The 26,381-nt window shown below is 49.1% G+C and overlaps 1 protein-coding gene across 1 annotated transcript in view; it reads right to left on the bottom strand.

Annotated features, from left to right (window-relative positions):
* Dpysl5 (dihydropyrimidinase like 5) overlaps positions 1–26,381 on the bottom strand; it is an 86,489-nt gene that overhangs the window by 16,513 nt on the left and 43,595 nt on the right. Inside the window, exons 3-6 of the mRNA XM_052186223.1 lie at positions 4,508–4,666; positions 3,779–3,958; positions 2,779–2,847; positions 273–317 (exon numbers count right to left, since the gene is read on the bottom strand). Coding sequence (XP_052042183.1) covers positions 273–317; positions 2,779–2,847; positions 3,779–3,958; positions 4,508–4,666 — 453 coding nt within the window. The remainder of the gene's footprint in view (positions 1–272; positions 318–2,778; positions 2,848–3,778; positions 3,959–4,507; positions 4,667–26,381) is intronic.

Raw genomic sequence — 26,381 nt, 5'->3', positions numbered from 1 at the left:
TACCTGAACCAAACCAGGGAAAGAAGCTTGAAAACAAAGGCCCAGCAGTGGGCATACGGTTAAATTATAAGTGTGGAAGCCGTTTACACTTGAACATTGACTCAGATTCAGTGGCTTCATTGATCTAGGGGGTGGGACAGAGAGCTGGGGCAGGCACAATGCGCACCACATCTCTGGGACTAACATGTCCATTCGGCTGGGGTGCTGAGAGCCACTTGTGGCACTGGCTTCCAGACAAGACCCATGGTCCCAGGAGAATGGCAGTTACTTACCCGGTTTGCAATGGTGATGACACGGTGAGTGGCTTCCGCTTCCAGCTGTTAAAAACACAAAAACACGGGCGGGAAGGAAACCCTGTTACTATCTCCTCCAAGCAGCTGCACCTGCCTGAGGGCTTTCTGTACAGAGATCGCCGGGGCGGCTGACACAGCACCCACAGGGGCTGGCGTCACCCACGGGCTGGCTGTGGATGGGAGCAAGACCCTGGCAAGGGCCCCAGGCCCCAGCCATCAGGGTTTCCATGGATGCGGATGATACGAAGGGCTTAGAAAGGGAAGAGGGAGGGGCTGGGAGGAGAGGTGGGAGGGGCAAGCTCCGATCAGGATGTAAAGTAAATAACAAATTAATGGAAAAAAATGTGTTTTCTGGGAAGCCTGGTGGCCTGAGCTGGTTGACTGGCACTGACAGAGTTGCACTCTGCCACAGTGTGCTATGGCACCCCTCCCCCACACACAAACGTTTGAAGGCAACAGAAGGATGGAAGGATAGTAAACAACTTAGAGTCTCGCCTCTCCCTGTCTGCTAGTGGATCCTCCAATGGCAATCACAGACAAGCCCTAAATAGATCAAGCATGGTTCCTGTACGTTAGAGTCACTGACACTGGAGCCCAAGGACTCTCTGCGGTTGGGGCTGTGTGCACACTGAAGGATGTTCGCAGCGCCCGCCACCTTTATCCATCAGACTCCAGCATGAGCCGTCTACCTGCTCTCCCTGCTGAGACAGCTAAAACCATCCCTAGACACTGTCGAATGTTGTCTGGAGGGTCAGCCTGGCCTGGCGCGGACCCAGGTCCCAGATGCTGATGGTGGCAATGATCCGCTGTTATCACCCATCAGCCAGAGCTCAGAGGCTCGCTCGTTCCTCTCTTACCTGGCACAGACAGCTAGGGTGGAGCCTGAGTCAGCCCTTCGCCAACCTTGCTGTCACAGAGCCACCCTGTAAATCAAGTGCTCCGGGTCTCCAGGAGCCTAGGCAGCAGGCCTTACATTCCCTACACAGCCAAGGATGGCCTTACACTTCTTGATTTCTTGCCTTTCAAGTGCTAGAACTGCAGGTGTATACTCCATTTTGGTCGTAGGTGGCGCTGGGAATGCCAGGACCTCACATGAGCCAGGCAAAGTCTACCAACCGAGCTGCACTCCCAACCCTGGTGCAGATTTCTCTACTGATTCTGAGGTACTCAAGCAGGAGCTGCATTTGAGCCAGCGACTGGCAGGGACAGGGCGGCCAGGCCAAGCTGGCTCCTGGGTGATGGTAGGACCATCCTACCAATGTGTGTAGACCACACTGGATCTCCTGGAGACCTAACTACCTCCATGCTGTAATTGATTGATAGGCTCTCTATGTAGCCCAGGCTGGCCCTTTCTGCCCAGCCTCATGAGAGCTGGGAACACAGGTTCTACACTACCCTCACATTGCTCTGTCTTTTAAGCTTTGGAGAAAGGGGAGGCTGCTTCTGCTGCAAATGGCGAGAATGTCTGAACAGGGCCCCAGCACACGAAGGCATTCTTTATCTACGGCGATTCTGCCAGAGCGACTCTGTCAGTGGCAGATCATTGGCCAACCGAGTTAGTGCCCTGTGAAAGTGCGCGCAGGGATACAAGAAGAGGACAACAGGCCTTCCCTTCCCCTCGGTGAGCAGTATGAGTGACAGGGCCTGGACAGATGACACATGCTCATTTCTGGTGGGAAAGTTCAAACTCTTCCTCAGTTAGAATCTTGTCTTCAGAATGCAGAGTCCTGGCTTTGAATGCAGAGTCCTGTCTGTCTCTTTTGTCTCCACATTCAATTCTGCATAAAGTGACCCTTGAGGTGGTCTCTCCAACGCCTTGAAATTAGAATTCAGTGGATCATGGTGTGGGGCTTACCCTGTCCTTCCGAGGAGAGCCAGGGTCGCCTCGGCATAGAGAAAGCTTTTCATTTATTTTTGGAAGCTTCCAGATAGGGATTTCACCTATGGGGTGACATAGTTTTATTTTCCTTTACTTATTTTTTGAGAGAGGGTCTCATGTAGCCCAGGCTGGCCCCAAACTGGCCATGTAATGTATTTTTGACATATCTTCTAAAAGATTTCATGAGTGTTACAGTGTGAATAAGTAATGTTTCCCATAGTCTCATGATACTAATTCTGGATCTCTAGATAGTGGTTGGGATTTCTGGAAACAAGAGGCAAGGCTGAGCTGGAGGAAGAAGGTCACTGGGGGTGGTTCTTCCCTTGGTAGTTCTCTGGCCACTTCCTGTTTCACTCTTTGCTTATTGATTGATCATCAAGTGATCAGCCCCTCTTTTGCCACATGTTCCTGTCACCGTGAGATTCTGCCCAAGTGGGAACATCCGCTGAATTTGTTGAAACTATAAGCATGAGTAATAATAAGTAACAACAACAATAATAATAATTTTTCCTCTCGGCCTTATTTTCAGTGACAGAAAGCTAACAAATACAGGAAGTCTGCGTGAAAGAAAAGAAGCTGACTGTGGACACGGGAAGTTTCTCCTACCTCCTCTGGATGGCTGATCTCGATTCCCTCTGGGCCTGTGATACCCAAATCTAGAGCCTCCTTAGCACCCTGAATAACATGGAGAAAAAGACAAGAGAATTACAGAGGTACAGAGGTACAAAAAACTGCCCGACCTCAGGGGCAGTGAGCACCGTCCCAGGCTTCCTTCTGCAACGAACACTTCCCAAAGGAGAGACCGGGGCCCTGTGGGAAACATCTCCTGATTCTCTTCTCATTTCTTAAGGACTGTGCGATAGCTCTTATTCTTAAAACACAGCCCAGTCGCTAAGCAACACCCAGCGGGCACCAAAGACAAACACTGCTAGTCAGTTTAAAAGTTATAGCTGGTTCTCTGGAGATCTCAACAAATAATCTTGTATCAGCAACTCCTAGGATTAGCTTCACCCCAAGACAACCAAGTGGCCCATCCTTTGTACCAGAGAACAGATGTTTATGATCTAACAGTTCTGACACAGAGGTGGGGAAACAGAGTCCTGCTGCTCCTTATAACTGCATGGTTCATCTCAAAAGATCGTCTCAAAAGATGCTCAAAATTATTTTGCTATAGTAGAATTTTATCATTCACACTTAATTATCATCTAAGACTTAGAAACCTCTTGGGATATATATATAATATTTCGGACCAAGATTTGGTGGGTTTTTTTTTTTTTTTTTTTGGATTTAATTTTTTTTCGAGACAGGGTTTCTCTGTATAGCCCTGGCTGTCCTGGAACTCACTCTGTAGACCAGGCTGGCCTGGAACTCAGAAATCCGCCTGCCTCTGCCTCTGCCTCTGCCTCTGCCTCTGAGAATGCTGGGATTACAGGTGCACGCCACCACTGCCCGATTTCAGATTTGGCATCGCAGATGTTCACACCTCACATGGTTTTTCTACTTGGTTTAAGTGAGCCTTGAAGGACAGTGACAGGTGGTCAAAGTGTCCCTGTAAACTGTCTCCACTGTCCCCACCCCCACACAACAGCCTCAACTGTAGACTTGCCTCAGCCACGAGCTCCCCATTTTCAGCGTGGACCCTGGGGATCGCCCCAAAATCCCTGCAGGCATGAAACACTTGGTACAGCTCACTGTCTCGAAGCATGTACAAATCCTTGTAGGTCATGAACATCTGGAAGGAGTTGACGCCTTTCTCCCGCACCAATGTCTCCATTTCTGCTTTCACCTGGAGAGCAAAATGCAAAGTCAGTGCCCAGTAGGATGCTGGCCCAGTGGAAAGACGGGGCAGGCTGTGACAAACTGTGTCTCAGGTCCCAGGTTGGTGCTGTAAACTCCCAGTATGTGCAGGCCACAGCTCTCTGCCTGAGCTGACCATTCAGCAGTCCTCCCTACTTGATGTTCCTGGTACCTTATGCACACATTGGGATATCCTGGCACCCAGTGCTCAGTGCAGAGAGCCAGTGCTCCTGAGTCTAGCCCATGGCTTTGGACACTGCTGCAACTTGATGCTCACTGTGAATGCTGGAAAACGGGCGCTTTTAGTTAGCCAGGATAGGCCTGCCCACCATCTTCAGGGACTCCTAAATGTTTTGTTTAGGACACAGGGAAGCTGGAGTGGTGGTGGTAGGTGGCGGCTCCTGCATATAGGAGAGCTTCAGGCCCCAGCCAGCTCAGGCACACACCCGTTTGGACACCAGCCCTCTGGTGCCTTCTTTGCAGGGGGTGGGGGGTGGGGGAAGTGGGGGGTGGGGGGGTATCCCATCAACACCATTACCTTGGGTGCCCACCAGGTGATTCCCACATGGAGGGCATAGTCACAGCAGACCTTGGGGTCAGCTAGAGCCCTGCACTTCTCATAGGCTTCCACGAGGGAGGTCTCCTTGTCCGGCAGGACATGACCAATGATCATGGTGGTGCCTCCGACGAGGGCCGCCTGGAGGAAGAGGGAGGAAAGGTGGTCTTGTCACAGCCCTGCCTGCGCTTAAGTCACCATCATGGTGAGACCCAGTGTTCAGGTGCACCTGGAACAACCACGGAGGATCACGCCCAGTAAGGCCTGCTCAGGGGAGGTTCAGAGGTGTGACCGATGATCTTCAGAACTGTGGGTTCAGCAAATAAACTTGCTTCTTCCTCACGCAGAGTTCTAGCTTGGTTCTTTGGGAAAAGCACTTAGCAAATTGGGGAGCCCAAACCTGGCTGCTACCTTCCCAGTAAGATCTCCAAGTGATTTGTGGCTAACTACAATATATAGACAACAAAATCAAAGGCCCAAGGATTTGTTTGTATATACCCGCTACAGTGGGAAGAATAATCAAGTGTTCACATGGAAAATCTGGTGACCTAGTTATAGACACACAGTGATGTACAGCAGGCTTTAATATGGGGTTTTAAAGATATTGATCTCTCTCTTGTTTTATTTGTGTATTTATGCAGATAGGGTTTCTCTGTGTAGCCCTCGCTGTCCTGGAACTCACTCTGAAGACCAAGCGGGCCCCGAACTCACAGAGATCTGCCTGCTTCTCTGCCTGTTGAGTGCTGGGATTAAAGGCAAGTGAGTGCCACCACTGCCACTTTTCTGTCACTTCTTATGAAGCAGTTTTACTTAACTTGGGAATAATAATAAATGGGTCAAAATCCACAAAGTAAAATACTGTTTTGGTGTGGGAGTTGTCCAGAAATAGTCACCTGCATCTTCCGTATCAGCCCGTTTGTCCTCATGTTCCCTCACCGAGCACACCAGCAGCACTTCTGTCTTGCCTGGGATAGAGCACTTTTGGATGCATGACCGAAGTCACAGGCTCCACAAGATACTACTTTAGAAAGCTTTTTCTCCCCATTTTGTGTGTGTTTGTGCATTTGTATGTGTGTTTGCATGTATATAAAGTGTAGGGGGGGGTGCATGCACAGGGATGAGTGTGTGGAGGGGGCTAAAGGTGGATGTTGGGAATGATTCTCAATTGCTCTTCCATCTTAGCACCAAGCAAGGTGTCTCAATCAAACCCAGAGCTCACTGATATAGGCCAGTCTGTGCAACCTGCTTACTCTGGGGGGTCTCCTGACTCTGCCTCTCCAAGTTGGATTCTGGGGATCTGAATTTGATTTATTTGAGCAGGTAATGACTGCTGTCCAAAACTGACATCACCTAAAGGTCAGGTAAATTTGCTGTTCCCAAATAAACCCCAGTCGCTATGAAACCAAGAAAGGCGTCTCTTCACATGTGGGGCTGGCTTCTTGGTTGGACAATCGGAAGAGAAAGTCAAATATCACTATAAAATGGTAAAGTCTGGTTCTGATGAATTATCCCGATTCATTCTGCTTTCCTCGGGGGTAAAAACGCCCAACAAATTTGTCTTCTCTATAAAGTCAAATTCCCTTCATAAACCAGAGACACTCCTGGGGTGTCTGGTGTCAATGAGTCAAGCAGCCAAACAACAATTAATGAAAAAAATCTCAGAGCCGCGGTGACCTGACTTCTTGCAATGCTTAAAGCAGCCAACAGAGGGCAGTAGCTCTGTGTAATACACGTAGGCGTGGGGGTGGGGACGGGGACGGGGCTGTGCAGATTGTAGTTTACTAGTTGGCTTCTGTTCCCGGCTCTGCTGGAGCCTGCCAGGCTGACTCAGAGTACAGCAGGTGGGTGTACTCTCTTTTGTCCTGTCCACGTGCACACGGGGGAATCTGATTTACTAGCATTGGATACCCTAAATTGTTTAGCTCTTTGGTTCTCAGTTGCTGTCCCTTTGTGCCTTTCAGCACAGCGGCAGCTGTGGGTGGAAAGACGGGGACACACAGAGGGGACACACTCAGGACTGTTCTTAATGCCCAGGACCCCAAGGCAAGGGTAGAAAAGGCAATTCATTTGCCAAATCTCCAAATACTCGACAGTACAGATCGAGCTAATAAACCGTTTATCCTCCTACCACGACAAATATGTCCTTACAAGGGCCTCAGAAACTGAGCTAGAATGCAGAGAAACTGGCTTCCCCTGGAGCCCTCCCTACCCCACAGCTTCCGCTCTGGATGCATGCCAAGCACACAGATCCAACTCTGTCCCCTGCTACAAAATGCCACCCTTGGATGGACCTAGTGTGCACACACTTGTGTTCGGATCCCAGAGAGGTCCAGGCTTGTGTGGATCCTGGAAGGACTCTTGGCTTTTAGGCAGAGAATTCCAGGGACTAAGAGTGGGCTGGGTATAGGTTAGGGGACTCTAGGCTGACACAGCTTCTGAGCCCTGTGGGGAAGGGGCACAGGCTGTCAGAAGGCCCGAGCAGCCTCCTCTGGAGCCTAGCCATAGGAACTGAAGAGTTCTGGAAATCATGCTGTGCAGTGGTCTTGAATCCCCCACCTGCTGGCTGTTATCCGGGAGGAGTCACGAGCCCCCCCCCCACACCTCCACATGCAGCCACACACATGTGTATCTGTGCCTGTGGGGCAGCAGCTGCGGAGCTCAGAAGAGCACACACTAGTACTACCATTGCTACTCCCGGGCCTCCAAACCAGAGTTTAAACCAGGGCCTCATAGGCTCAGCAACAGCCCCCCCCACCCCCCACCCCCCACCCCCCATCCCCCCACCCACCCCTGCTGGCTCAGGGCCTATCTGGCATGGGGATTGGGAGGTGTATATTTCCTTGCAGGCAACACACACACACACACACACAGAGCTGGCCTTTTAAAAAGGCACAGCTCTGATGCCCGGGATGAATGCCTTGGGGTCTGTGAACATGACAACACCACAGATGTGACAGATCTTTTTATCGTCACCCCACAGGAAGGCCTCGCACAGAGCAGCAGCAGGGCTCTGTCCTGTTCCTGATGCTTTAAGGAGGACATGTTTAAGGATGTGTGGCTGTGGGCCTGTCACACGTCATGACTGTTTAGACGTTGGTCAGATGAGCTGAAGGCTCACACACAACACAGTGCAGGCGCAGGCTGTCTCAGGGCATCTATGGCTGGGCTGAAACACGCGAACACGAGCAAAGGCAGCTTGAGGAGGAAGGGTCTGCACCACAGTCCATCATCAAAGGAAGGAGGGGCAGGGACTCCAGGCAGCGTGAACGCAGGGGCCACACTGGCTCAGCATGGCTTGCTCAACCTGCTTCTAATTCACCCCCAAGAGCACCTGCCCAGGGGAAGCACCACCCACAGCGGCATGGGCCCCCCACCGGCCAACCTGACATTTTCCCAAAAGACTCTAGGGCAAGTACAGGAGACCCTAGCCAGCACGGGCTAGGTCGGACATAACCGCAGCGCTGTGTGAGTGAAGAGCTGATTCCGTGTGCTCTCACGCCGTGCAGAGCTATGTTAAATCACACGCAAGCGACACAGGAGGAGGTGTGCCAACTACATTACTGAGGGCTGTTTCGAAGTGACTGGTCCTGAGTCAGTTTTTCCTTATTTTCTAAAATGTATTATATTAACTAATTGTTATACTAATTTTATAACATATGCTGAAAGCAATGTCATTTTTTAATATGCACTATACAAATAAACCCGAAAGAAGCCAAGACTAAATTTAGTTGCTATGTTTCCATGTTTAAGAGATGTTACAGTTATAGATTTCAGATGCAGAGTAAAGGCACAGAAGATAAAAATAAAAATAAAATGCCCATGTGCCCCACCACACACACTTATCAGATATTATTAACTTTTACATTTTTGCTTTGGATATTTTAAGCTTTTTGTTTTTATTAAAATACTGTGGGGCTGGAGAGATGGCTCAGTGGTTAAGAGCACTGACTGCTCTTCCAGAGGTCTTGAGTTCAATTCCCAGCACCCACTGGCAGCTCACAACTGTCTAGTAATTCCAGGATCCAGCACCCTCTCCCAGACATACATGCAGGCAAAACATCAATGTACATAACATAAAGATAAAAAAAAATTTAAAGAGTACTTTTTTGTGGGGGGCTGTGTGAGCGGTTGCATCCAGGGGCTCATATGTTAAATCCTTGCTTTACCACTGAGATACACCCCCAGATGAGGATTTTCTTTGTATATTTAGGTATGTACATGTATGTCTGCATGTTCAGACATGTGCATTTTCATGTGTGTCCTTCCTGTTCATAAGTATGTATTCCCATGTGTTCGTCTGCAGGCTCTGCTGTGCATTTGCATAGGTGTGGCTCATGTGGAAGCAATCAATCAAGCCTCTTCCTTAATCGCTCTCACAGTTGGTCCTGAGGCAGTCGCTAGCTGAGCTGGGAGCTGACTGATCTGACTAGGCGACCTAGCCAGCTTGCCCCAGGGTTCCCTGTCACTGTGTTTCCCAAATGCTGGGATTGTGAGCGCGCGCGCCGTGTGTGTGTGTGTGTGTGTGTGTGTGTGTGTGTGTGTGTGTGCGCGCGAGCTCTCTCTCTCTCTCTCTCTCTCTCTCTCTCTCTCTCTCTCTCTCTCTCTCTCTCACACACACACACACACACACCTGGCTTTCCTATGGTTTGGGGGATCTGAACTCCAGGTCTCACACTACGGCAAGTGACTTATTTGCTGAGTTTCTCTCTGGCCTGAGGTACTTTCTAAATAAAATACTATTTCTGACATGCCCAATGCTATTCTCCCCTTACTGCTCTGAGGCTGACATACCTCTCTTTATCTAGTGAATTTTAAAATGGTGCATAATGCTATCAAGCTGTCTACAGTCTTTGGCTACAAATTATTGCTTCACCTCATACCTGAACATCCTCACGCATGTGTGACAGAGCCCACACTCAGGTGCACACTGGCAGGAAGAGGAGGTGCAGCTCCACAGAGCTCTCACACGCAGACCTCCAATAACCCCAGGCCTGAGCAGGGAAGAGCTGAACCCTCCAGGGCCTCCTTGAACTTGGTGGCTGGCCAAAATGATCCATCTACCAATCCAGGCCTTGTCTTACACACACATACACACACACACACACACACACACACACACACACACTCTCTCTCTTCTGAAAGCATGCGTGCCCCCCACCCCCTTCCCCATGTACCTGGACATGACTTTTATGATGTTGTAGGATTTCACTTCTCTATCAATCAATGTGGGCACAAAGACCACAATACAGTCACAATACACCACTGTGCACATCGGCAGGGCATGAAACATTAATTTTACTACATCAATAAGGCTACTGATATTTTGGTTTTGACATGTATGACATATTACTGGTTCAATCTGGGTTTATTTCATGCCCAGGAATGCCACTCTTATTAAAAACACCAATCATACTTAATGATAATCCACTTGACGACACAGTTTCCAGGCAAGGACTCAGTCAAGAGCAGTAACCTGTCCTAAAATTCCACCTTTATTACCTGTCATCTGTGGAGTTCAGAAGTCCATTCCATCAGATCGCCCTCTGGGGGAATGCTGGTATCTGTGTGCTCGCCAGACACCTGCTCACAAACCACGCCTGCACTACAGACACTTAGATAAGAGGGAACAATGTATTGGTCCTTCTTCGCTTTATCTGGACAAAGGGCTTTGAGGGGTCATTCTCTTACTGTCCCTCACATAGCTACAGATCTTTCTGTTTCCCTGTCTCCTGTAGAGATGCCTCCAACACTCCTCCCCCAACGCTTCCCCAGCCAATGCGGGTGTTTCACTCCAAGGCTAAGAATTAACAGGTTCAGGCAAAAAAATGTTGTCTCCTGCTGTCAAGAAGGCACCTGGGCAAGGGCCAAGCCACGGGTTTTTGCTAGCACACATACTCATTGGTGCAGGATCACAGTGCATGTGCAAGGAAATGGTTCAGATTCTGCTGTGAAGGTCCAGCCTGAGGAAAGCTCACTTTGAAGGGAATTAATACTGAGATTCAGATGACAAGTATCTGATGTTGTTATGGCTTGTGTGTTACAATTTAATCCTCACTGAGAGATCTTGAAAAGGTAGAAACATCCCCATTACTGAGTGCAGAGAGGGGGCTTTGAGAAGTGATTAAGGCAAGGTCCCAGAGTGTGGCCTCGTCATTTAATACTGACGGTCCTATGGGGAGAAAGAACAGGGAACATGTCACCACGGACTTGTATTTGATGCCTTTTGCTGTGTGACACTGTGGTCTCTCAGGACACTGCTGGCAAGAGGGTCACCACCAGATGCAGCCCCTTTGGCCTTGGGCCTTCAGAATCAATAAGCCAAGCCAAGCCTCTTTTGAGCATAAATTGTGCAGCCTCCAGTATTTCACGAAAGCAACACTAAGCAGATCACTACAGCTGTGCTTCGGAAATGGATCGTCAAGTAGTTGCTAAAGCCATCATTGTTTACAAGAATCGCTGAACTATTTTTTTCTTTTCAGATTAAAATCATCTTCCATTTAAAAGAAAATTCATATTCTAAGTACTGAAAAAAATCACCAGCTCAGTGGTTTCCATCTCACTTGGGGTCACGCCCCTCAGGTTCACAGTGAGCTATTGGTGACTGTGCTCACCGGCCTTCTCGGAAGCCAGCTCCTCCACTGCACTGTATCTGTTGGTCTCTCTGTGTAGCTCTGGCTGTGCTGAAGCTCACTCTGTAGATCACGTCACAACCTGGGGTGCATCTCTGGAACATTCCTCTATGGAAAACTCACACCTCAGTTGTTCAGTGTTCTTCAGAGGAAACAGGCCTGGTTCGATTCACAACACACTCCAGGGATAACACTTGCCCACATGTGTGCCAAACACTTCAAGGACACAAATGCTAAACTCAGAGACAAAACCTACTTGGACAAGAATCAAACTTGGGGAGCGCTTCTGAGGGGATGGGACCAGACGGGGGCGTAAACCCTGGCTTCTGAGGCAGGCATACTTGTGCACTCTGCAGCCTGAGCAAGTAGGGGGATGAGACGGGAATGGAGAGGACTCCAAGGGTAGCCTTGGCTAAACAGTACATTTAGGACTGGCCTGGACTATTTGAAATTCCGACTTTCTTTTTCCTTTCCTTTCCCTCCCCTCCCCTCCCCTCCCCTCTCTCTCCTCTCCTCTCCTCTCCTCTCCTCTCCTCTCCTCTCCTCTCCTCTCCTCTCCTCTCCTCTCCTACTTTTTACATTTTCTTCTCAGCCAAGTACTGGTGGCGCACACCTTTAATCCCAGCACTCGGGAGGCAGAGGCAGACGGATCTCTTGAGTTTAAAGCCATCTGGGACTAGAGTGATTCCAGGGCAGCCAGGGCTACATAGAGAAACCCTGCCTCAAAAAACACAAACAAATAAACAAGTTTAATTTCTTTTGGTTTTCGTTGGCCCTGACTTTCAGTAAAACACGCTCCTTCTGTAACATAAAAGCTATTAGACCTTGAGCATTATTTAATCACTCTGAACTCGATTTATACGTGGAGGTGGGAATACAGCCCTCACGTGTGACTGAGAATTAGGAGGCGGGGCTGGAGGGGACTTAGGTGCTTGCTGTCAAGTCTGATCACACATAACACAGTATCGTAGGGGAAGTGAATGGAGTGACATCTTGCATGTCAAGTGCCCAGCTCTATGCCCGCACAGGAGGGACTCAGGGAGCTGACGGTTGGCAGCAGTGACCTGGAAGCGGTGGCACCTGTCCTCTGTGCTGTGTCGCTGGGGCCTCAGAAGTAAGAACAGAAACACCTCATGGAGCAGAGCCCAATCGGCAGACAAGACGAGGGGGAGACATTCATTCCCAACAGAAACGACTTCAGGACACTATGGGAACACAAGTCATCGAGAGGCAAGGTCCTCTCGGAGGATGGAGAACGTGGAGTTCAGAAGACAATCGATGTAAGGAAGGGAGTTCACACTGGGACAGGAAGGTGAGCATGGCACTCAGAGTAGGGGGTGGTGTTAGGGGCAAAGTTAGGGGTACAGACCGATCTGTTTGGAAAGTCTGACCAGGACGGAGTGCATGAACCTTGATTAGCTTGGACTCCGTGCAATTAGCAAGGTTGTCAACTTGTATTTATGGAGGAGGTAGCACTGAGGGGCTCAGGGACGGCAGGCCGAGGAGCTCCTGGAGAGAGACTCCCAGGCTCCCTCCCATCCCTTGGCATGTCTACGGCCCAAGAAGAGGTTGTTTGGAGAGCTGGAATGGGTTTCTCCTTCATTTTGGCCCGTATGCAGCCATGGCTGGCTGGCCTCGGTGGCAGAGGAAGACCACTGCAAGCAGACAAGACTGTCGCTCTGACATGGGGGTGGCCGGTCTGAGCTCTGGGGCCGGGCTGAGAAAGGTGTATTTGAAGCATGCTTCCTGAAGAAGCAAACTTTGACAATGGCAGGGGTAGGACTAAGTAATATGGGAGGGGGACAAACTGAGTGGCGGAAACACGGAGGGGACAGGGAGAAAATGTGCAGAGGAGGGAATCTTCAGATTGACAAACAGACATTCAGGTGGAGGTGAGAATTGCTGATACTAACAAAATTGCCTAGTAACTGTACATACTTGCTTATTTATGAAATCACCCTGTGAAAGAGGTACACTATCCTATTGGACAGAGGAGGAAGCTAAATTTCTATTCATACCTATTAGGCTGGGATACTAATTGCCATCCATTTGGGGCGGGGAGTGCCATCAGAGACCATCAGAGACCCACCAAGCAGGCTGAGGCTGCACAGACTTTCGATCCCAGACTTCCCTGCAGAACAGGGAGTGAAGCCAAATCCCCTGGAAGCTGGTGTGAGCCAAGATGAGGTTTGGAAAGGCACATGAAAATTCACTTCAGGGTAGTCCCAGGGCTCACCCAAAGCCAGGAGCAGGGTGGATGGGGGTAGGGTGGGGGAAAACAGGCAGAGACAGCTGAGGAGAGAGAGCCAGGAATGACTAGCCCTCAGAGGGGTCTAGGAGCCAGGCAGAGACCTAGTTTGAGCTGAAGGCGGCGTCTTTTGCATTTTTTCCCTCTTCAACCAGCCTAGGCTGGCCACAAACTTACTTACTTCAGAAGGTGACCTTGGTCTTCTGCACTTCCCTTCTCCCTCCCTAGTGCTACCGTGACAGGTGTGTATCACCTCACTTGATTTATGAAGCCTTGCGGACTGAACTCAGAGACTCACGCCTGCTGGGCAGACCCTCTACCACTGGGTCTATGTCTCTGTGCTCATAAAGCTTCTAGAAATGCATTGCACTGGCGATGTGTGGGGCTGGAGTCAAGGATGGTAAGGGAGGAACTAGAGGCCTGAGTTAGACCTTCAGCCGTGGCAGTGAGGTGCCCTCTGTTCTCAAGGGTGGTGGTCTGAGTGAAAATGGCCCCCATAGACTCATGGGGAGCGGTGTTACTGGAGGCCTGGCCTGGTGCAGGAAGTGTGTCACTGGGTGGACTTCGAGGTTTCAATCCAGGTTCACTCTCTCTTCTCTTCCTGCAGATCAGGACTGTAGACCTCTCAGCTTCCCCTCCAGCACCACGGGTGCCTGCAAGTCACCATGCTTCCTGCTGTGATGACGATGCACTAAACCTCAGTTGTAAGACATCCCCCAATTAAATGCTTTCCTTTATAAGAGTTGCTTTGGTCATGGTGTCTCTTCACAATAGGAATCCTAAGACACTGAGTAAGGAAGCTTAGGCCTGGGTGGGTGTGGTATCCCTGGCAGAGGAATGTTTGCTGCTACAAGTGGGGACCTTGGCTGGTTTTGGGGGGCGTCGGAGTTGGAGCTTGTGGGTGTCATATTTAATTAAACAAGAGTCATTGGTTATAGATTTTCTGGGGAAAGATTGGGCTCGGAGGAAAAAGACAGCCTGGTTTTAGACCCAAGAGATAGCCAAATAGTGTCAGGTCAAAGGTGAAGACAAAACTGGAGGGAAACTGGCAAGGGATGTCCAAGCATCCCCAAGGAGTCCCGAGGAGTCCCGAGGAGCCCCGAGGAGCCCCGAAGAGTCCCGAGCATCCCCAAGGAACCCCGAGGAGTCATGAGGAGCCGCGAAGAGTCCCGAGCATTCCCAAAGAGAGCTGAGAAGCCCCGAGGAGCCCCGAGTATCCCCGAGGAGTCCCGAGGAGCCCCGAGGAGCCCCGAGGAGTCATGAGGAGCCGCGAAGAGTCCCGAGCATTCCCAAAGAGCGCTGAGAAGCCCCGAGGAGCCCCGAGGAGCCCCGAGGAGCCCCGAGGAGTCCCTAGGAGCCCCGAGGAGCCCCGAGGAGTCCCTAGGAGCCCCGAGGAGCCCCGAGGAGTCCCTAGGAGCCCCGAGGAGCCCCGAGGAGTCCCTAGGAGCCCCGAGGAGCCCCGAGGAGCCCCGAGCATCCCCAAGCATCCCCGAGGAACCCTGAGGAGCCCCGGTTGGCACAAAGCACGAAGCTGACACCAAGGCTCTGCTACATCTGGACTCAGGGGCTTCCAGGAGAGTTTGGAGGTTAAAAAGCAAGGCCTCTGTCACTCAGAGCCCATGAGCACTTGTGTTCAGTCCTGGTTCCTGCACCACCAGCGGGCACACACCCATAGCCTGCAGCAAATCGCTGCGACATTAAAGGAGATCTTAGGCTCGGCTCTGAAAGCCAAGCTTTCCAGCATCTTTCGTCTTTTAATTAGGAGTACTGTGGGGCGTCCAGGCCCTGCACTGGTCAGGAGGCTGGACAAGGGCTCCTATTCTCCTCCCTGTCTGCCACAAATTCCACTACACAAAGGGAGCTGGCTGGCTCCAGCTGGGGCTGTTGTATGCAGAGGGGTTGACTGGCGATAGGACCATTGGCAGGAGCCTGGCGAGACACACCGCACAGCCCACAGGCAAAGATGGTTCCAAGGTCTGAGGGTCCCACACTTGGAGGGCTCCCCGGAACCATCCCAGAGCCCTGCCGGTTATTGCTCCACTGGTGGGTGATCCAGGGGTGTGTCTGTCTTTCATCTTCACTGTTGCTACCACATATGCCAGACGCTGCCATCACCCCAGATTTCCAGCGACCAGCCAGGCTGCAATCTAGGCATTGTACTCCCAAGCCCACACTCTGCTGTGCTACTGAGAGGAGGTGCGATTTGCTGAATCAGCCGCTGAGAGCCTTCAGCTTTGAGCTGTCCCCACCCCAGCTTTAGGGGTTCCCTGAGGGTGTGCTTAAAATAGACTGCTAGCAAGGCAGCGTACACACTGGGCCTAACAGGTTTTTTTTTCCCTCTTCCAATCTTGGAAGTTAGAAATACATGAATATCAATTGGCCAGAGGAATATAAAAGCATGTATGGCTTTTCATGACACATATTTTCATGGTTAAAGACATTCCCTTTAAGTCCCAGAAGGAGTGAATTTCCACAAGGCACCAGGGAGACAGACACAACTTGTCACTAGCACAGCGTGACATCACCATCTTCACTGAAGTCATCAGCCCACCATGACAATAACTACAAGGTTTAACTTCGAGGGAAAAAAAAAACCCCACTTAAGACAGCCTACTGTGTGCAGTGGAGTGTTCTTACCTATCATTTTTGATCCTCAAAACGGCTCCATACTTGTAGCTAGCCAAAGTAGTGAAAATACATGACTCAGGCCTAGAAGGGGGCCCTGCATCGACTCCCCCCACCCCCCACGGCTCAGGGAGCACAGTGGAAGAGAATATGGAAAGAGAAAAAGTTGGAAGGTGGGCACGGTGTGGCTGTCACCCTCACGAGCTCACTGCAGCTGAGGGGACCTACACGCGCTCACACTGACAAGCTCGGCCAGCATTCCAGCAGGCAGCACCAACTGGACTCAGCCAGTTGTTTAAGAAAAAAAAAAGGCATGGAGGTGGGAGGAGATATGGTGAGAGGTGGGGAGAGAGAAAGGGAGAGGACTCGGGGTGAGTATGGTCAAGATACATTGGGAACATGTATGAAATTGCCAAAGAATAAATAAAAGATATTCCCTCTCTCTCTTTTTCTTTACGGTTCTGTAGGCTATACCTTCCTGCAGAAGTGGGTTCCTGTGAGGTGGAGGCCAGCCTCGGCTACTCAGTTCTTCTGTAACGGTTCCCTGAAGAGCGAAACAGTCCATCCCGCAGGGAAGCTCTTTAAACAGGAAGGAGAAAAACCTCAAAATAGCTTCAGGAAGTCCCTGAAACTGACCAAATTCACTAGGCCCATCCTGTGAGAGAAACAGGAGAAGCTGCCAAGACCCTCAGACAGGCAAGGCTGCCAAGAAGACTCGGGCCAGAAGAGCTGCCTGGAAGAAACAGAAACCAGCTGCGCTGCCTGAGGGGGATTAGGCCAACCGAGGCACTGGACCGGGCAACCGAGGCACTGGACTGGGTAACCGAGGCACTGGACCTGCTGAGCCGCCTGCAGGCTCTGCAGTACGCTCCAGGTTCCCTTTGGGAGCTGTCACCCAGGCTGAGGTGGGCTTTGGGGATGCAGCAACCTTTGAGTCATTTCTGTAAGTAACCCCAATAAAACTGGTATGAAGTTGGACTTTGGTGGTATCTGAACTTTAGTGGTGGGATTCTTATCTAAGGTGTGTATTTTGTTTCCCTAGGGAAAGTTTTGTCACATAATTGCGTATTTCAGGCCAGCCAGAGCTGCATACCTAGAAGGAGGAGGAGGAGGAGGAGGAGGAGGAGGAGGAGGAGGAGAACAACAACAACAACAACAAGAACACGAAGCAGTTTGTAGTTCTGTAATTACAAGTGCAGACCTGAACAGACACACATACTCTTATGTCTGTAGTATTCATAACAGCTAAAGAGTGGCGGCAACCCACATCCACAGTCCATCCACAGTCGCAGACGAGTGGGTTAGCCCGTGTGCCCGTGTGCTCTATGCCTACAGTGCAGTATTCTTCTAACATGCTGCGACACAGATGCATGTTGAAAAGGCATGCTAAGAGAAAGACGTAGCCACTAAGAACAAACAGTGTCTGGTGGCACACAAATGCAGGACTTCAGCCGTCACACTCAGAGACAGAAAGGGTGGTGGGCACAGGGAGGAAAGAGGGCAACGGGTTAGCATCTAGTGCTGTAAAACTGCAGCTAAGACAAAAAGCTCTGGGCACACTGGTGGCAACGTGCGCAATACCGCAGAACCCTATCCTCAGAAATGGCTAAGTGGGGAATTTTATGTTAGATATACTTGGCAACCTAATTTTCAAAAATCCTTGTAGGATAGGGGTGACGCCTCTTATTTTCGAGTAGGGCTTAGAGGACACCACACAGGCAAACTGAATGAGGCCATCTGACCACAGCCCCAGACTCCTTCCAGCTTAGAGTCATCCCCCAGCTCCTACTAGCCCTGTATGACCGAGGGGCTCCCCACTTCAAAATTCAAAGAACGGAAAAGACTGCGAGGGAAATTAGACCTAGCTGTGGCTGACATAGAGGAGAGGGTGTGGCTGGCGCCTGAATTGCAGGGCTAACGTGGAGAATTGTGCCAACATTTAAAATTATGAAATGAGAAGCCTGGGGCCTCTCTCTGATCCAGAATGATTATCTTCACTGCCAAGCACCCGATTTCAATTCATTGTGTTTCATACAAAGCCTGTGCAGACTGTCTCCCGACATGCAGTTACCATGGAGACCAGAGATGATCCTCAAAAGGGAGGCATGCGGTAGAAGGAACGTGGCTGCCGGCGCTCAAGAAGCCCAGGGCCTGTGGAAAGGGCTCTGAAGTAGAGCGCCACAGAGAACCTTTGTCACCCTGCTCTTCAGCCAAGCGCCTTCTGATCTCAAAGTGGGAAAGTTTACAGACCAGCAGGCCACATGGATGCTTTGTAAAAATCCAGGCTGTGCACAGACGCCTGAGAAGAGGGTTGACCAGCAATCCAGAATGAAGTGCATGTAACCCCACTTGCTCTCTGCCCACAGTCTGTTTCAATAACATCAGGGCCTCCATTTAGTCCCACAGCTAAGTGGCAACAGTACTATGAAGCTGTTAAGGAAGGAGACTGGCATGCCCTGCATGTATGTGTGTGTGGGGGGGGTGCATGCATATGTGTGCTGTTTTTTTGAAGCAGGATTTCTCTGTGTAGCTCTGGCTATCCTGGAACTCACTCTGTAGACCAGGCTGGCCTCGAACTCAGATCTGTCTGCCTCTGCCTCCTGAGTGCTGGGATTAAAGGTTCGCACCATCCCACCCCACTCAGCATGCCCTGCATTTATTAAACCTGGCAAATGACATAATCTCTGAGACCCAGTCTCCCACCTAGGAAGGACGGAGATTGTGAGATCTGCCTGAGCTGGCTTCTGGAGACCGAAACAGGTGCCTGATAGAGAGCTATCTGAACAGCAAGTCAGGGTCTGCTGGCTCGGACGGGGTCAGGGGCCCTGCTATGGAAGCAAGGGGATGCAAGGGAAGGCAGGAGAAAGGTTTTGGGGAAAGCAACATGTGTCCAGATGCTAGCGGAGGTTGGTCCTGAATATATCCCATCCCATTTTGAACTGTTTTTACATGGCATCAGAAACAGACCACCTGGTCTGGGGCTGGAGATTACAGACACAAGTCCAAGTGTGTGCTATGTCTGGCAGAGGGAGAGGCAAGCAGGGGGGCCAAAGAGGGAGGCCAGCCCAGGTGTGGCGGGAAACTGATTATAAGAAAGTGGAAAGCTGACAGCACCTAGAATCCACTAGTCCACCCACGGACCCCGATTGAGGAACATGGGGAGTGTAGCCGATCTCACAATCTCGTGATCTCGAGATCTCTCTCTCTCTCTCTCTCTCTCTCTCTCTCTCTCTCTCTCTCTCTCTCTCTCTCCCCCCTGCCCTGCCCCATGTTGCTGTCTTGCTTTTGCACTTCAAACTGGAAGGGGATCCAAAGGCCATCCATACATTTGCATCTATATCTATATCTACATCTATATCTATATCTACATCTATCTATGCCTATATAGATATAATATTTATAATCACACCAGAGATATTTTTTCCTGTTGAGTAACATGAGAAACTTTTAAAAGTCTGGCAATGTACAGTTGGGAGAGCGCTTACCCAGCATACAACAAAGCCCTGGGTTTGATGCCCAGAACTACGGAAAGCAAGCATGGTGGCCCACGCCTGAATCCCAGCGTCTGGGAAGTACGTGTAGAAAGATCAGAAGATCAAAGTCATCCTCAGGTACATGGTGGGTTCAAAGCCAGCCTGAGCTATAGGAGGCCTTGTCTCAAACAAGAAAGAAAAAGAAAAAGATAAGAAAAGAAACAGAAAGAAAAGGGGAAAAAAGAAAACTTTTAATTTCAGTTCTCAGTTCTTAAACGTTTTTGGTTTAGGGCCTGAAGCAGAGACAGTGGCTTCCTTGTGGATAGACGGGCAGAGTTTGAAAATGAGGACCGAGGTTGGAAGGTTTAGTGTTACCTGCTCTGAAGAACTTACTTAAAGCTGCTATAATCAAGTGTGTGATTCTGGGGTAGAGAGACAAAATTGTGAAGGGCCAGGGGGGAAAAAGCCCCAAAATACCTTTTAACAGGGAGTAAACAATCTTTTACACAGGTGGTGTTGGGGCACCTTAATATTCATATGTAGGAAACCAAACACCAAGCCTTACTATGTATGTGCTATGCAGAAAACTAACTTAAAAGAGCTGCAGACCTACTTATATGAAGCTAAAATTATAGAAGAAAATGGTAATTGCTTGAGTGTGTCTCTCCAAAGTCACATGCTGGTCAGATGTACTGGTTCATGCCTATAATTCCAATACTTAGAAGACAGAGACAGAAAGATTGAGAGTTCAAAGCCAGCCTGTGCTAGATACCAACTGTCTCAAAGGGGAGCTCCTGTGTTACACGTGTGATCCCTGAGTTCCTATGATGATGGCTTTGGAGGTGGAGCCTCTGGGACATAAATCAGAACTGGAGTCATGAAGACAGGACCCCACGTTAACACTGTGGCTTTCTGAAAAGGCCACGAATGAGCAGTGCATGGCACGTGCTCTCTCCGGCCATGTGACGGCTTTGCCACGTTATGCTGTAGCAAGCAGTTCCTCTTCAGATTCAGTGCCATGCCCTTGGAATGTCTCACCTCCATGAGCCAACCCATCTCCATCTTTACAAAGTTTGTGGCATTTTTAGTTCAAGCAACAGAAAATGGACTAACAGAAAATACGGGAGGGCTGGAGAGACGGCTCAACTGTAAAGAGGGCTGACTGTTCTTCCAGTGAGCCTGGGTTCAGTTCCCAGTGCCCACACCAAGGTTCACAATCATCTGTAACCCCACTCTCAGGAGATCTGATGCCTTCTTTTGGCTTCTTTGAGCACCAGGCAAGAATAGGGTGCACATATATGTTACATGCAAAGAAAACACCCATACACATAAAAATAACACCTCAAAAATACATACAGGAGAAAACCTTACTGTCGACTTTGTACAAACTTCTTGATTCTACCACAAAGAAATGAAGATGAAAAAAGAGATCAACACATAGAACTTCACAATAAAAAGCATTTGCCCTTTAAAAGTCCTTGCTGAGGGGCCTGGAAGACAGCTCAGTGAGGAAAGGGGCTTGCTGTGCAAGCATAAGGACCTGAGTTTGAATCCCAGGCCCAGAGTTGGAAAAGGGACTGAAGGAGCTGAGGAGGTTTGCAGCCCCATGGAGGAAGCAACAGTGTCAACAGGCCAGACCCCTCCCCTCAGAGCTCCCGGGGACTGGACCACCAACCAAAGAATACACATGGAGGGACCCATGGCACTGGCCACATATGTGGCAGAGGATGGCCTTGTTGGTCATCAGTGGAAGAGAGGCCCTTGGGCCTGAGGGTGTTCAATGCCCCAGCATAGGGGAATGCCAGGGCAGGAGGACAGGAGTGGGTGGGTGGGTGGGGGAGCACCCTCATAGAGGCAGGGGGAGGGGGGATGGATGAGGGGATTTCCGAAGGGGAGACCTGGAAAGGGGAAAACATTTGAAATGTAAATAAAGAAAATATCCAAGAAAAAGAAAAGAAAAATAACCAATAATAATAATAATAATAATAATAATAAAAAAGAACCACCCTGCAATAACTCCATTAAAACTTGCAAAAGTCTTAAGACACTTCACCAAAGATACACAGGGGCAGATGAGCATTGAAAAGTGTTCATCGACAGTCATTAGAGAAATGCCAATTAATAACATAATGAGACAGACCACACATTAGAATGGCTCAGAGTCGGCAAACGGACCATCGCGAGTGATTGCAGAGCATCTGCTGGGAGGAGCATAAACTGTTTCAGTCAGCATGGGGACCAGTTTGATGAGTTCCTAAAAAGGCAAACATACACCCACAGTGTGACTGAGACATCCCCTTCTAGGTACTTGCCAAAGGGAAATGGTAGCGCATGTCTGTACGAAGACAGACACTATGGGAGTTTGGTCTGCAATAGTCCCGACTCAATAATGCTAAGCCAGAAAACATAACAAAGGGGGGAGAGGAAGGATACATATTTCATCATCCCATTTACACAGAAATACAAAGTAACATATCTACAGGGAGAAGGTCAGTGGATGCCTGGGGCTGGGGAGGCCAGGAGCTGGAACAAGGATATAAAGAAACTATGCGAAGGGATGGCAGGTGTGCTTCTTATATGAACTGGGATGCCATGCCGGTACATAGTTCTCCGAAAGGTACTGAGCTGTATGCTTTAAAATGTGTAGCTTCCATTTGAATATGCAACACTAAATGGTCAGCTCTAAAACCATATCCATACAGGTAACATTATAAGGACTGAGCAGGTTGCAGGTTGCATTTATGTATTTAGGAACACACACACACACACACACACACACACAGAGAGAGAGAGAGAGAGAGAGAGAGAGAGAGCGAGGGACAGGGAGGGAGGGAGGGAGGGAGAGAGGAAGAGAAAGAGAGAGAATTATAGAAAAGGAAGCTATAAATTTGGGAGAGAAAGTGGAAGGTATATGAGAGAAGCAAAGGGAAGAGGAAAAATGATAAAATTACATTTTACTGTCAAAATTTTAAAATAAAAACATGTAGCTTACTGTATATTAGTACCCCAATAAAAGTGTGCTTTCCCTTTTTAAAGACTTTTTATTTTATGTGTGTGTTATTGTGCTTGCCGGTGTCTGTGCTACATGCAGTACTGGAAAAGACCAGAAGAGGGCAGTAATCCCCTGGAACTGGGAGCTACAAATGGTTCTGAGTGGCCATGTGGGTGCAGGGAACTAAACCCAGCCAGGTCTGGTGGTTGTTGAGAATTGAACTCAGGACTTCTGGAAGGGCAGCCAGTGCTCTTGACTGCTGAACCACCTCTCCAGCCCAAGTTGTTTTAAAGACACTGATACCTAATTATAACCTTTACTGCCTCTGTACATCCAGGGATAGCAAGTTTCGGGCTGGAGAGATGGCTCAGTGGGTAAGAGCACTGACTGCCCTTCCAGAGGTCCTGAGTTCAATTCTCAGCAAGCATATGGTGGCTCCCAGCCATCTATAATGGGATCTCATGCCTTCTTTTGGCATGCTGATGTACATGCAGCAGAACACATATATATTAAATAAATAAGTAAATAAATAATCTTTTAAAAAGATAGCAAGCTTCATTTAATTCTTAAGTATTATTTGAAAATACTATGGTACTTAGATATAAATAGGAAAAGCAATTTTGGGATAGAGAGCGGATTGATTCACCCCCAATGTTGTTTCCCAGCTCTGTAATTGTGTGTGAGGACAGAGGTTGCCTAAGTGTTGGTCAGTGAGAAAGCTGTTACTCTGTCAGACCACAGCGTTATCTTCTTAAAGTCACTAGGTAAACATCCCCTAGGTTAGGTTTTTCTTGTCATTGTGGTTTCTGAGGTAGGGTCTCATGTGGCCTGGCTGGCTTCAAACCAGCTACACATCTGAGGCTGACCTTGAATTTCTCAATCTTGTTGCCTCTGTCCCCCAAGTGCTGGGAAGGTAGGCATCACCCACCATTAGCAGATCATGTGGTACTAGGGATGGACCCCAAGGGTTTCATGCATGTTAGATAAGCACTGTACCACGTGAGCTACGCCCCTAGCTTTTAAATAAAGGGTTCTAAAGGAGTGGACGAAGCAGTTGACCGCAATTTCAGTGTCTACATCCTGAAACACGCACTGCACGTTCAACACAGGATGATGGCAACTTCAGAGGTGACCTCGCAAGGCTTGGCAGGGCAGAAACTTGCAACCAAGTGCTTCTGGAGCATCACATAAGGCCATGTTAAATATTTTTGAGGAATTGGGGAGGTGGGTTAGTGTATAGAGGATATGTATACATATACATATATTGCAAACATGCTGACCCGAGGCCAAACCCCTAGCTCCCATGTAGAAACCAGGCACAGTTGCATGTGCCTATAACCCTAGGGGTGGGAAGTGGGGATAGGTGGATCCTGGGACCTCGCTGGCCAGCCTAGGGAGGCTTCAGGTGCAGCAAGAGAGCCTGTCTCATAGAAATAAGGTGGAGAGTAACAGAGGGGGACACTAAACATCCTCCTATGGCTCCCAAGTGCACATGCACACACATGTACACACACATCCATTTATGTGCACACACACGCATACCACACACACAACACACACACTCCCATAAAATCTTTAGTTAAAATGTAAAGTCTTTAAGAAAAGAATAAACAAGAAAACAGCATTATTTGTATGCAACAGGGATCACTGAAGTATACACAGGACTGTCTTTTTTTTAGATTTTAGAAACTATGTTTATTTGTGTATGTGTAGGGGGAGGGGGTGTCGTGGCACATGGCCGGACGACAGCTTTTGGGAGACAACTGTCTTCTTGTGCCACGTGGGTCTCGGGGTTGAACTCTGGCAGCAAGCACTTTTACTGGGTGAGCCTTCTCTCTGGCTCTTTTTTTTTTTCTCCCTAAAATTTCTGAGGGCAAGAGGAAAGCTAGTGTTGTGTCTGAAAGATTTTTAAGCTTCACATGGGTGTCACACTGTACTCTGATCTCCAGACTTTAAGATGCAATTATCTCTCTGCATTGATACATCTTCTGCAGACACTCTTTATTCTGGAAGCAAGGAGGTGGTCAGCACAGGAGGTCATTTCCGGTCATAGATGTAAGAATTTTGTAAGAAATGACAGCTCACCCTCACATTTGTTCTGCAAAGGCTCCACCTGGCTTTACTACATTTTGGACTGCCAATCAATGTGCAGGCCGACTGAAAACTGCCAGCAAGGTTTTGTTAAACAGGATGCCCTGCTAGTACAAATGGAATCCAATTTTTCAGTTCCTACCTGATGACTAAAGTTTTAGCACCTATGCCCATGAGAGACCGCCACAAAACGGATTTTCTTTCTTTCTTTTTTTATTTTTGTTTTGTTTTGTTTTTCAAAACAGGGTTTCATTTCATGTAGCCCTAGCTGTCCTGAAAATTGTTCTGTAGATCAGGCTGGCCTCAAACTCAGAGATCCACCTGCCTGTGCTTCCCAAGTGCTGGCATTAAAGGCGTGCACCACCCCTGCCCATCCACAGGTCAGCTTTCAGTGTTCTGCCTTCAATCAGCACGGTCAATCAATCTAGATATTCAAAAACTGCCTATTTGGTGCTTTATAAGTATCAAGAGCTCTCTTAAGTTCTGCACAAATAGTAACTCGATAAATGTAAATGAAGGGCCACCATAAATCTCCGGCTTCCAGATAAGGACATCGAGCGGCCAGGATCCATTAACTTGTGCAGGTCCCAGTCTGTGAAGGTGGGGCTGACATCAAACGTGGGCAGCGTGCCTCAGCTTAACTACGACACAGAGCTGACGATCAGCTGTTGCGTGGGTGTCTGTTGTGTGGTAAATGCTGTGAGTCTTTGGGCAATCACAGACCAAACACAAACCAGGCTCTCTGGCCCCCAGTGTCTCTTCTACCTGGCTGAGAGACAAACTTGACTCAGGAGGCAAATGACTATAGGTGTGAGTGGAGCGGGCCTGGACCTAATGCACTGCCGGAAGGGCTGAGGACGGTGCCACAGGTGGGCAGGAGACAGCTTGGCCATGACGGGTGGACAGGTAGGACATGGTCAGATGTGAGGTATTCGGAGTAAAGATCTAGAAATCTAAACTCAAGGCTTTAGGCACCCGGGGAGCCCCCGTAGTAGCTAAAGCTGGAATATGGCCACAGCAGAGAGGGGCCTGCTGGCAAAGGGGCTGGAGTGACTTTTGACTTTAAAACTGTATATGTTAGGGGCTGAAGGGATGTGTCAGGGGTTAAATGCACTGATTGCTTTTGCAGAGGACCAGAGTTCTAGTCCCGGCACCCCCATGGTGACTCCCAACCTGCAACTCCAGTTCCAGGGAATCCAGTGCCCTCTTCTATCCCCCCCCACCAACACCGCACCAGGCTCGCACATGGTACACAAATAAACATAATCCTTACACATAAAGACATGACAAATCTACACTTGATCTTAGCTCTAAGGACAAGAAGAGATGAATGAATAAATCTAATCTGAAATTTTTGAAATGTATTTGTACAATCTTATTTATCTACTTATTTATGTGTTGTATGCTTGTATTTGTACCAGTGTGTATGTACCAGAGTGTGCACCACTGTGTGTGCACCAATATGTGTGCACCAGTGTGTGTGCAACAACATGTATGCACAAGCTTGTGTGCATAAGTGTGTGCACCCGTGCACTCACTCATGGTGTGGAGGCCAGAAGTTGACGTTGAGTGTCTCTCTCCACTGCTCTTCACTCCACGGTTTGAGACAAGGTCTCTCCCTGAACCCCTGAACTTGTCATTTTGAATGCATCCTCTCAGGATGCATTCGACTCTCCCCAGCACTGGGTTGCAAATCTGTGCCGCTGTGCCTAGGTTTCATGTGAGCCTGGAGGATCAGATTCAGGTCTTCAGACTTTACCCACCGTGCCATCTCCCCAGCACAAGGAGAGCATCTTTA

The sequence above is a fragment of the Apodemus sylvaticus genome, chromosome 6 (assembly GCF_947179515.1).
Source record: "Apodemus sylvaticus chromosome 6, mApoSyl1.1, whole genome shotgun sequence".
Classification (NCBI taxonomy): Eukaryota; Metazoa; Chordata; class Mammalia; order Rodentia; family Muridae; genus Apodemus; species Apodemus sylvaticus.
Note: the sequence above shows the minus strand (reverse complement) of the source record. Positions and strands in the feature narration are given on the sequence as shown.